Source organism: Bombina bombina, chromosome 10 (genome assembly GCF_027579735.1).
Source record: "Bombina bombina isolate aBomBom1 chromosome 10, aBomBom1.pri, whole genome shotgun sequence".
NCBI lineage: Eukaryota > Metazoa > Chordata > Amphibia > Anura > Bombinatoridae > Bombina > Bombina bombina.
Window position 1 is genome coordinate 163,578,271 of NC_069508.1, and position 12,683 is coordinate 163,590,953.

At 43.9% G+C, this 12,683-nt stretch overlaps 1 protein-coding gene across 3 annotated transcripts in view; it reads right to left on the reverse strand.

Annotated features, from left to right (window-relative positions):
• Positions 1–12,683, reverse strand: part of ZFYVE9 (zinc finger FYVE-type containing 9) — a 227,687-nt gene that overhangs the window by 35,463 nt on the left and 179,541 nt on the right. For all 3 annotated transcript variants that reach the window (XM_053693478.1, XM_053693477.1, XM_053693479.1), the window contains exon 16: positions 11,275–11,380. In XM_053693478.1, coding sequence (XP_053549453.1) covers positions 11,275–11,380 — 106 coding nt within the window. The remainder of the gene's footprint in view (positions 1–11,274; positions 11,381–12,683) is intronic.

Here is a 12,683-nt window from a genome sequence, read left to right on the forward strand (position 1 = left end):
GAAACAACCTTAGGTAAAAACCCAGGTTTCGTACGCAGAACTACCTTGTCTGAATGAAAGATTAGATAAGGAGAATCACAATGTAAGGCAGATAACTCAGAGACTCTTCGAGCCGAGGAAATAGCCATCAAAAACAAAACTTTCCAAGATAAAAGCTTAATATCAATGGAATGAAGGGGTTCAAACGGAACACCCTGAAGAACTTTAAGAACCAAGTTTAAGCTCCACGGAGGAGCAACAGCTTTAAACACAGGCTTAATTCTAGCCAAAGCCTGACAAAAGGCCTGAGCGTCTGGATTCTCTGCCAGACGTTTGTGTAAAAGAATAGACAGAGCTGAAATCTGTCCCTTTAGCGAACTAGCGGATAAACCCTTTTCTAAACCCTCTTGTAGAAAAGCCAATATCCTAGGAATCCTAACCTTACTCCATGAGTAACTCTTGGATTCGCACCAATATAAATATTTACGCCATATCTTATGGTAAATTTTTCTGGTCACAGGTTTCCGAGCCTGTATCAATGTATCAATAACCGAATCCGAAAACCCACGCTTTGATAGAATCAAACGTTCAATTTCCAGGCAGCCAGCCTCAGAGAAATTAGGTTTGGATGGTTGAAAGGACCCTGAATTAGAAGGTCCTGCCTCAGAGGAAGAGACCACGGTGGACAGGACGACATGTCCACTAGGTCTGCATACCAGGTCCTGCGTGGCCACGCAGGCGCTATCAGAATTACCGATGCCTTCTCCTGTTTGATCCTGGCAATCAGTCGAGGTAGCAACGGAAATGGTGGAAACACATAAGCTATGTTGAAAACCCAAGGGGCTGCTAATGCATCTACCAGCACCGCTCCCGGGTCACTGGACCTGGATCCGTAACAAGGAAGCTTCGCCTTCTGGCGAGATGCCATGAGATCCAGATCCGGTTTGCCCCAACGACGAATCAGTTGAGCAAATACCTCCGGGTGAAGTTCCCACTCTCCCGGATGAAAAGTCTGGCGACTTAGGAAATCCGCCTCCCAGTTCTCTACGCCTGGGAAGTAAATCGCTGACAGGTGGCAAGAGTGAGACTCTGCCCAGCGAATTATCTTCGAGACTTCCAACATCGCTAGGGAACTCCTGGTTCCCCCTTGATGATTGATGTAAGCCACAGTCGTGATATTGTCCGACTGAAATCTGATGAACCTCAGTTTTGCTAACTGAGGCCAAGCTAGAAGAGCATTGAATATTGCTCTTAATTCTAGAATGTTTATTGGAAGGAGTTTCTCCTCCTGAGTCCACGATCCCTGAGCCTTCAGGGAATTCCAGACTGCTCCCCAGCCTAGAAGGCTGGCATCCGTTGTTACAATCGTCCAATCTGGCCTGCGAAAGGTCATTCCTTTGGACAGATGAACCGGTGACAACCACCAGAGAAGAGAATCTCTGGTCTCCTGGTCCAGATGTAGCAAAGGGGACAGATCTGAATAATCCCTGTTCCATTGACTGAGCATGCATAGTTGCAGCGGTCTGAGATGCAGGCGCGCAAATGGCACTATGTCCATTGCCGCGACCATTAAGCCGATTACCTCCATGCACTGAGCTACTGATGGGCTTGGAACGGAATGAAGGACACGGCAAGCATTGAGAATCTTTGATAACCTGGACTCCGTCAGGTAAATCTTCATCTCTACAGAATCTATAAGAGTCCCTAGAAAAGGAACCCTTGTGAGTGGTAACAGAGAACTCTTTTCCACGTTCACTTTCCACCCAAGCGACCTCAGAAATGCTAGAACTATCTCTGTATGAGACTTTGCATTCTGAAAACTTGACGCTTGTATCAGAATGTCGTCTAGGTACGGAGCCACCGCTATGCCTCGTGGTCTTAGTACCGCCAGAAGTGAACCCAGAACCTTCGTAAAAATTCTCGGGGCCGTGGCTAACCCGAAGGGAAGAGCCACAAACTGGTAATGCCTGTCTAGAAAGGCAAACCTTAGGTACCGATAATGATCTTTGTGAATCGGTATGTGAAGGTAAGCATCCTTTAAGTCCACTGTGGTCATATATTGACCCTCTTGGATCATGGGTAGGATGGTTCGAATGGTTTCCATCTTGAACGATGGTACCCTTAGGAATTTGTTTAAGATCTTTAAGTCCAAGATTGGTCTGAAGGTTCCCTCTTTTTTGGGAACCACGAATAGATTTGTGTAAAATCCTTGTCCCTGTTCCGATCGCGGAACTGAGTGGATCACTCCCATGATTAAGAGGTCTTGTACACATTGTAGAAATGCCTCTCTCTTTACTAGGTTTGTTGATAACCTCGATAGATGGAACCTCCCTTGTGGAGGAGAGGTTTTGAAATCCAGAAGGTATCCCTGAGATATAATCTTCAACGTCCAGGGATCCTGCACATCTCTTGCCCAAGCCTGGGCGAAGAGAGAAAGTCTGCCCCCCACTAAATCCGTCTCCGGATAGGGGGCCCTGTCTTCATGCTGTCTTAGGGGCGGGAGTAGGCTTTCTGGCCTGCTTGCCCTTGTTCCATGACTGGTTGCCTTTCCAACCCTGTCTGTAACGAGCAGTAGTTCCTTCCTGTTTTGGAGCGGAGGAAGTTGATGCTGCTCCTGCCTTGAAGTTACGAAAGGCACGAAAATTAGACTGTTTGGCCTTTGGTTTGGCCCTGTCCTGAGGAAGGGCGTGGCCTTTACCTCCCGTAATGTCAGCAATAATTTCCTTCAAGCCGGGCCCGAATAAGGTCTGCCCTTTGAAAGGAATGTTAAGTAGCTTAGACTTGGAAGTTACATCCGCTGACCAGGATTTAAGCCAGAGCGCTCTGCGCAGCTGTATGGCGAATCCGGAATTTTTAGCCGTAAGTTTGGTTAGATGTACTACGGCATCTGAAACAAACGCATTAGCTTGCTTAAGGGTTCTAACTTTGCACAAAGCCTCATCCAATGGCGCTGTGCGAATCGCCTCTTCCAGAGACTCAAACCAGAATGCCGCTGCAGCCGTGACAGGCGCAATGCATGCAAGAGGCTGCAATATAAAACCCTGTTGAACAAACATTTTCTTAAGATAACCCTCTAATTTTTTATCCATTGGATCTGAGAAAGCACAGCTATCCTCCACCGGGATAGTGGTACGCTTGGCTAAAGTAGAAACTGCTCCCTCCACCTTAGGGACCGTCTGCCATAAGTCTCGTGTGGTGGCGTCTATAGGAAACATTTTTCTAAATATCGGGGGAGGGGAAAAAGGCACACCGGGTCTATCCCACTCCTTACTAATAATTTCTGTAAGTTTTTTTGGTATAGGAAAGACGTCAGTACACACCGGTACCGCATAGTATCTATCCAACCTACACATTTTCTCTGGAATTGCCACCGTGTCGCAATCATTCAGAGCCGCTAACACCTCCCCTAGTAACACACAGAGGTTCTCAAGCTTAAATTTAAAATTTGAAATTTCCGAATCTGGTCTCCCCGGATCAGAACCGTCACCGACAGAATGAAGCTCACCGTCTTCATGTTCTGCAAATTGTGACGTAGTATCAGACATGGCTCTCATGTCATCAGCGCGCTCTGTCCTTAACCCAGAGCTATCGCGCTTGCCCCTTAATTCGGGCATATTATATAATACTTCTTTCATAACATTAGCCATATCATGTAAAGTGATTTGTAAGGGCCTAGATGTACTTGGCGTCTCAATCCTACGCATCTCCCGAGCGGGAGACGCAGGTACTGACACGTGAGGAGAGTTAGGCGGCATAACTTCCCCCTCGTTGTCTGGTGATAGTTTCTCTATCGGTACAGATTGACTTTTATTCAAAGCAATATCAATACAATTGGTACACATCGTTCTATTGGGCTCCACATTGGCTTTTGAACATGATGAACAAACAGTTTCCTCTGAATCAGACATGTTTAAACAGACTTAGCAATGAAACTAGCAAGCTTGGAAATCACTTTCAATAAGTTTACAAGCAATATAAAAAACGCTGCAGCGCTTCAAAAATACAGATATAATTAAACAATTGTTAACAAGAAGTGCATTATTAGCAGAGGATTGCACCCATTAGCAAAAGGATGATTAACCCCTCAATACCCAAAACGGATAAAACGGATATCAATTAAGATTTAACGCTTTTAATCACAGTCAAGCACACTGTCACAGATCTGCTGTGACTGATTACCTCCCTCAAAAATGAATTTTACAGACCCCTGAGCTCTCTAGAGACGTCCTGGATCAAGGAGGAAGAAGCAGGAAGACTGTGCTAGAATTTTAACTGCGCAACAAATCGCTAAAACAAGGTCCCTCCCACTCCTATTACAACAGTGGGAGCCCTGATATAACGGTTTCCATGCAGAAAATATATGTTAGCCATGTGGAAAAAATCATGCCCAAAGAGATTTATCACCAAAGTACCTCACAAAAACGAATAACATACCAGTAAACGTTTTATTAAAAAACAACATTTTCCAATGTCATGCAAAGTTATCACTAAGCCTGCTACCAGTCGCTACCACTGCAGATAAGGCTTAAGTATTATTTCAGTTTTAACAGCATTTTCTCAGTCAAATTCTAGTCCCTAGAAAATAACTCGACTGCGCATACATTTATCAGCCTGATACCAGTTGCCACTACTGCATTTAAGGCTGTACTTACATCATACGGTAACAGCAGTATTTTCTTAGTCAATTCCATTCCCAGAAAATAATGTACTGTACATACCTCATTTGCGGAGGACCCCGCATGCTATTCCCAGTTTCTGAAGTTACCCCACTCCTCAGAATGTCGAGAACAGCCAGTGGATCTTAGTTACGTCTGCTAAGATCATAGAAAAAAAACGCAGGGAGGTTCTTCTTCCAAATACTGCCTGAGATAGAAAAAACATAATTTATGCTTACCTGATAAATTCCTTTCTTCTGTTGTGTGATCAGTCCACGGGTCATCATTACTTCTGGGATATAACTCCTCCCCAACAGGAAATGCAAGAGGATTCACCCAGCAGAGCTGCATATAGCTCCTCCCCTCTACGTCAGTCCCAGTCATTCGACCAAGAATCAACGAGAAAGGAGTAACCAAGGGTGAAGTGGTGACTGGAGTATAATTTAAAAGATATTTACCTGCCTTAAAACAGGGCGGGCCGTGGACTGATCACACAACAGAAGAAAGGAATTTATCAGGTAAGCATAAATTATGTTTTCTTCTGTTATGTGTGATCAGTCCACGGGTCATCATTACTTCTGGGATACCAATACCAAAGCAAAAGTACACGGATGACGGGAGGGATAGGCAGGCTCATTATACAGAAGGAACCACTGCCTGAAGAACCTTTCTCCCAAAAATAGCCTCCGAAGAAGCAAAAGTGTCAAATTTGTAAAATTTGGAAAAAGTATGAAGCGAAGACCAAGTTGCAGCCTTGCAAATCTGTTCAACAGAGGCCTCATTCTTAAAGGCCCAAGTGGAAGCCACAGCTCTAGTGAGTGAGCTGTAATTCTTTCAGGAGGCTGCTGTCCAGCAGTCTCATAGGCTAAACGTATTATGCTACGAAGCCAAAAAGAGAGAGAGGTAGCAGAAGCTTTTTGACCTCTCCTCTGCCCAGAATAAACGACAAACAGGGAAGAAGTTTGGCGAAAATCTTTAGTTGCCTGCAAGTAGAACTTGAGGGCACGAACTACATCCAGATTGTGTAGAAGACGTTCCTTCTTTGAAGAAGGATTTGGACACAAGGATGGAACAACAATCTCTTGATTGATATTCCTGTTAGTGACTACCTTAGGTAAGAACCCAGGTTTAGTACGCAGAACTACCTTGTCTGAGTGAAAAATCAGATAAGGAGAATCACAATGTAAGGCTGATAACTCAGAGACTCTTCGAGCCGAGGAAATAGCCATTAAAAACAGAACTTTCCAAGATAACAATTTTATATCAATGGAATGAAGGGGTTCAAACGGAACACCCTGTAAAACGTTAAGAACTAAGTTTAAACTCCATGGCGGAGCAACAGCTTTAAACACAGGCTTGATCCTAGCTAAAGCCTGACAAAAGGCCTGGACGTCTGGATTTTCTGACAGACGCCTGTGTAATAAGATGGACAGAGCTGAAATCTGTCCCTTTAATGAACTAGCTGATAGACCCTTTTCTAAACCTTCTTGTAGAAAGGACAATATCCTAGCGATCCTAACCTTACTCCAAGAGTAACCTTTGGATTCGCACCAGTATAGGTATTTACGCCATATTTTATGGTAAATCCTTCTGGTAACAGGCTTCCTAGCCTGTATCAGGGTATCAATAACCGACTCAGAAAAACCACGTTTTGATAAAATCAAGCGTTCAATTTCCAAGCAGTCAGCTTCAGAGAAGTTAGATTTTGATGTTTGAATGGACCCTGTATCAGAAGGTCCTGTCTTAGAGGTAGAGACCAAGGCGGACAGGATGACATGTCCACTAGATCTGCATACCAAGTCCTGCGTGGCCATGCAGGTGCTATTAGAATCACTGATGCTCTCTCCTGTTTGATTTTGGCAATCAATCGAGGAAGCAGCGGGAAGGGTGGGAACACATAAGCCATCCCGAAGTTCCAAGGTGCTGTCAAAGCATCTATCAGAACCACTCCCGGATCCCTGGATCTGGACCCGTAGAGAGGAAGTTTGGCGTTCTGGCGAGACGCCATGAGATCTATCTCTGGTTTGCCCCAACGTCGAAGTATTTGGGCAAAGACCTCCGGATGAAGTTCCCACTCCCCCGGATGAAAAGTCTGGCGACTCAAGAAATCCGCCTCCCAGTTCTCCACTCCCGGGATGTGGATTGCTGATAGGTGGCAAGAGTGAGACTCTGCCCAGCGAATTATCTTTGATACTTCCATCATTGCTAGGGAGCTTCTTGTCCCTCCCTGATGGTTGATGTAAGCTACAGTCGTGATGTTGTCCGACTGAAACCTGATGAACCCCCGAGCTGTTAATTGGGGCCAAGCCAGAAGGGCATTGAGAACTGCTCTCAATTCCAGGATGTTTATTGGAAGGAGACTCTCCTCCTGATTCCATAGTCCCTGAGCCTTCAGAGAATTCCAGACAGCGCCCCAACCTAGTAGGCTGGCGTCTGTTGTTACAATTGTCCAGTCTGGCCTGCTGAATGGCATCCCCCTGGACAGGTGTGGCCGATAAAGCCACCATAGAAGAGAATTTCTGGTCTCTTGATTCAGATTCAGAGTAGGGGACAAATCTGAGTAATCCCCATTCCACTGACTTAGCATGCACAATTGCAGCGGTCTGAGGTGTAGGCGTGCAAAAGGTACTATGTCCATTGCCGCTACCATTAAGCCGATCACCTCCATGCATTGAGCTACTGACGGGTGTTGAATGGAATGAAGGACACGGCATGCATTTTGAAGTTTTGTTAACCTGTCTTCTGTCAGGTAAATCTTCATTTCTACAGAATCTATAAGAGTCCCCAAGAATGGAACTCTTGTGAGAGGAAAAAGAGAACTCTTCTTTTCGTTCACTTTCCATCCATGCGACCTTAGAAATGCCAGAACTAACTCTGTATGAGACTTGGCAGTTTGAAAGCTTGAAGCTTGTATTAGAATGTCGTCTAGGTACGGAGCTACCGAAATCCCTCGCGGTCTTAGTACCGCCAGAAGGGCACCCAGAACCTTTGTGAAGATTCTTGGAGCCGTAGCCAATCCGAATGGAAGAGCTACAAACTGGTAGTGCCTGTCTAAGAAGGCAAACCTTAGATACCGGTGATGATCCTTGTGAATCGGTATGTGAAGGTAAGCATCTTTTAAATCCACTGTGGTCATGTACTGACCCTTTTGGATCATGGGTAAGATAGTCCGAATAGTTTCCATTTTGAACGATGGAACTCTTAGGAATTTGTTTAGAATCTTTAAATCTAAGATTGGCCTGAAAGTTCCCTCTTTTTTGGGAACCACAAACAGGTTTGAGTAGAACCCTTGTCCTTGTTCCGACCGCGGAACCGGATGGATCACTCCCATTAATAACAGATCTTGTACACAGCGTAGAAACGCTTCTTTCTTTATCTGGTTTGTTGACAACCTTGACAGATGAAATCTCCCTCTTGGGGGAGATAATTTGAAGTCTAGAAGGTATCCCTGAGATATGATCTCTAGCGCCCAGGGATCCTGAACATCTCTTGCCCAGGCCTGGGCGAAGAGAGAAAGTTTGCCCCCCACTAGATCCGGTCTCGGATCGGGGGCTCTCGGTTCATGCTGTCTTTGGGGCAGCAGCAGGTTTCCTGGCCTGCTTGCTCTTGTTCCAGGACTGGTTAGGCTTCCAGCCTTGCCTGTAACGAGCAACAGCTCCCTCCTGTTTTGGTGCAGTGGAGGTTGATGCTGCTCCTGTTTTGAAATTCCGAAAGGGACGAAAATTAGACTGTCTAGCCTTAGCTTTGGCTTTGTCTTGAGGTAGGGCGTGGCCCTTACCTCCTGTAATGTCAGCGATAATTTCTTTCAAACCGGGCCCAAATAAAGACTGCCCCTTGAAAGGTATATTAAGTAATTTGGACTTAGAAGTAACATCAGCTGACCAGGATTTTAGCCACAGCGCCCTACGTGCCTGTATGGCGAATCCTGAGTTCTTAGCCGTAAGTTTAGTTAAATGTACTACGGCCTCCGAAATGAATGAATTAGCTAGTTTAAGGACTCTAAGCCTGTCCGTAATGTCGTCTAGCGTAGATGAGTTAAGGTTCTCTTCCAGAGACTCAATCCAAAATGCTGCCGCAGCCGTAATCGGCGCGATACATGCAAGGGGTTGCAATATAAAACCTTGTTGAACAAACATTTTCTTAAGGTAACCCTCTAGTTTTTTATCCATTGGATCTGAAAAGGCACAGCTATCCTCCACCGGGATAGTGGTACGCTTAGCTAAAGTAGAAACTGCTCCCTCCACCTTAGGGACCGTTTGCCATAAGTCCCGAGTGGTGGCGTCTATTGGAAACATCTTTCTAAATATTGGAGGGGGTGAGAACGGCACACCGGGTCTATCCCACTCCTTAGTAACAATTTCAGTTAGTCTCTTAGGTATAGGAAAAACGTCAGTACTCGCCGGTACCGCAAAGTATTTATCCAACCTACACAGTTTCTCTGGTATTGCAACGGTGTTACAATCATTGAGAGCTGCTAAGACCTCCCCTAGTAAAACACGGAGGTTCTCCAATTTAAATTTAAAATTTGAAATATCTGAATCCAATCTGTTTGGATCAGAACCGTCACCCACAGAATGAAGCTCTCCGTCCTCATGCTCTGCAAGCTGTGACGCAGTATCAGACATGGCCCTAGTATTGTCAGCGCACTCTGTTCTCACCCCAGAGTGATCACGCTTGCCTCTTAGTTCTGGTAATTTAGACAAAACTTCAGTCATAACAGTAGCCATATCTTGTAATGTTATCTGTAATGGTCGCCCAGATGTACTAGGCGCCATAATATCACGCACCTCCCGGGCGGGAGATGCAGGTACTGCCGCGTGAGGCGAGTTAGTCGGCATAACTCTCCCCTCGCTGTTTGGTGAAATTTGTTCACATTGTACAGATTGACTTTTATTTAAAGTAGCATCAATACAGTTAGTACATAAATTTCTATTGGGCTCCACCTTGGCATTGGAACAAATGACACAGATATCTTCCTCTGAGTCAGACATGTTTAACACACTAGCAATAAACTTGCAACTTGGTTAGAATCTTTTTTAGCAAAAACGTACTGTGCCTCAAAGAGGTACTAAACGATTAAATGACAGTTGAAATAATGAACTGAAAAACAGTTATGGCATCAAACTTTAAAACAACACAACTTTTAGCAAAGGTTTGTTCCCATTAGTAAAATAACAATAATTAAATTTGACATAAATATTACAGAGCAACGTTTTTATTCACAGTCAATATAAAATTCTCACAGCTCTGCTGAGAGAATCTACCTCCCTCCAAAGAAGTTTGAAGACCCCTGAGATCTGTCAGAGATGAACCGGATCATGCAGGAAAAATAAGAGTAACTGACTTGAATTTTTTGATGCGTAGCAAAGAGCGCCAAAAACGGCCCTCCCCCTCACACACAGCAGTGAAGAGAAACGAAACTGTCACAATTAAAACCAAACAACTGCCAAGTGGAAAATAATGCCCAAATATTTATTCACTCAGTACCTCAGAAATGTAAACGATTCTACATTCCAGCAAAAACGTTTAACATGATAAATACTTATTAAAAGGATTAGTGACTTTTAACAGAGTAGTTCCGGTGAAATACCATCCCCAGAATACTGAAGTGTATACATACATGTCATTATAACGGTATGGCAGGATTTTCTCATCAATTCCATTCAGAAAATAAAAACTGCAACATACCTCAATGCAGATTCATCTGCCCGCTGTCCCCTGATCTGAAGCTTTTACCTCCCTCAGATGGCCGAGAACAGCAATATGATCTTAACTACTCCGGTTAAAATCATAGTAAAAAACTCTGGTAGATTCTTCCTCAAACTCTGCCAGAGAAGTAATAACACGCTCCGGTGCTATTGTAAAATAACAAACTTTTGATTGAAGTCATAAAAACTAAGTATAATCACCATAGTCCTCTCACACATCCTATCTAGTCGTTGGGTGCAAGAGAATGACTGGGACTGACGTAGAGGGGAGGAGCTATATGCAGCTCTGCTGGGTGAATCCTCTTGCATTTCCTGTTGGGGAGGAGTTATATCCCAGAAGTAATGATGACCCGTGGACTGATCACACATAACAGAAGAAACAGCACACTCCGGTGCCATTTAAAATAACAAACTTTTGATTGAAGAATAATTAAGTAAAAAACTCCTATCTCCTCTCGCGACCTCCTTCTTTGTTGAGACTTGCAAGAGAATGACTGGATATGACATGTGAGGGGAGGAGCTATATAGCAGCTCTGCTTGGGTGATCCTCTTGCAACTTCCTGTTGGGAAGGAGAATATATCCCATAAGTAATGGATGACCCGTGGACTGAACACACTTAACAAGAGAAATAATAAAATCTTGATTGAAGAATTTAATCTAACAACACACTTTACCTCTTCCTATCACTAACGTAGGCAAAGAGAATGACTGGAGTGGGAGGGAAGGGAGGAGCTCTTTGCCTCCTCCTGCTGACCAGGAGGTGAATATCCCATTAGTAATTAAGATGATCCGTGGACTCATAGTGTCTTAAAAAAGAAAAGACTTTTCTGCCAGTAGCAAGCAGAACATATATGTTACTCTAATCACAGAATTTACACCTCAACCTATATAGATAGACTGGTTGTCTTCAGACTTCTGGGCATTTTCCTACCTCAGTCCATCGAATAACTTTTCCGTTAGCTTTGTATTCAGAACCATGGAATATCTTGACACTTGTCACTGACTCCATCAATTTGCCATCAATTGGGCTGGAAACTCTACATAGGAATAATAAAGGGAGTTTGTCAGATTTTGTTACAGCTGTTATCCAATATGTAAGTAGTGTAAAGATAAGCTCTCACAGCACAAATTGATATCAACCTTAGTTCATATACACACACATAAGGGAGCAACATGCTTCTTAAAAGAAAAGGAGTTTGGTACCTCATCATTAATGCATCCAAAGGAGTGTGGTTCCCCCGGAGACATTCATATGCCCAAATGAGTGTGGCGCCTGGAAATTGTTCATACATCCAAAGGAGTGTGGTGCATGGAAATCATTAATATGTCCAAAGGTGGTGCCTGGAAATCATTCATTCATCCAAAAGGAGTGTGATGCCTGGCAGTCATTCATAAGTCCAAAATGAATGTGGTGCCTGGCAGTCATTCATAAGTCCAAAATGAATGTGGTGCCTGGAAATCATTCATACATCCAAATGAGTGTGGTGCCTGGGAGTCATTCATAAGTCCAAAATGAGTGTGGTGCATGGAAATCATTCATACATCCAAATGAGTGTGGTGCCTGGGAGTCATTCATACGTCCAAATGAGTGTGGTGCCTGGGAGTCATTCATAAGTCCAAAATGAGTGTGGTGCATGGAAATCATTCATACATCCAAATGAGTGTGGTGCCTGGGAGTCATTCATACGTCCAAATGAGTGTGGTGCCTGGGAGTCATTCATATATCCAAATGAGTGTGCTGCCTGGGAGTCATTCATACGTCCAAAAAGAGTGTGGTGCCTGGAAATCATTCATACCTCCAAAGGAGTGTGGTGCCTGGAAATCATTCATACATTTTATTTCATTGTTTAAATAACACAGTGTTACTGGCTAGATCACTCTGTATGTTTACCAGGGTTTCCATAGCAACTATGTTAATTGGATTGCATACACATGATTCCTATCAATATTCCTCCAATCAGTTTCTTTTATGTGTTTTATATAGCAAGTGTATGTTAATTATTTTTATTCATTAGCCTGAGGAAACAGCCACATAGAGGCTGAGAAACGCGTTGCTGTTAATAAAGTATTTTTTATTTGTACACTTGCTGCTGTGTTTTATCTGGAGATATTCTTTATCCCTGAGTCTTTTTGGGAACAATTTTTTGTTTGCTGAAACCTTTGGAACCAGTCAGCTGGGCAGCTGAGAAGCTCCAGCCTGTGGTTATTGCACCTGGAGGTGCTTAGAAATATGTAAGTGTGCCTATTTCCTTCATACACACATTTTGTACAAAACTGTGCTGGGCTATGTTGGCTCTGTATCCCTCCTTCTAGGAACACTTTGGACCCCACAGGCGAGGA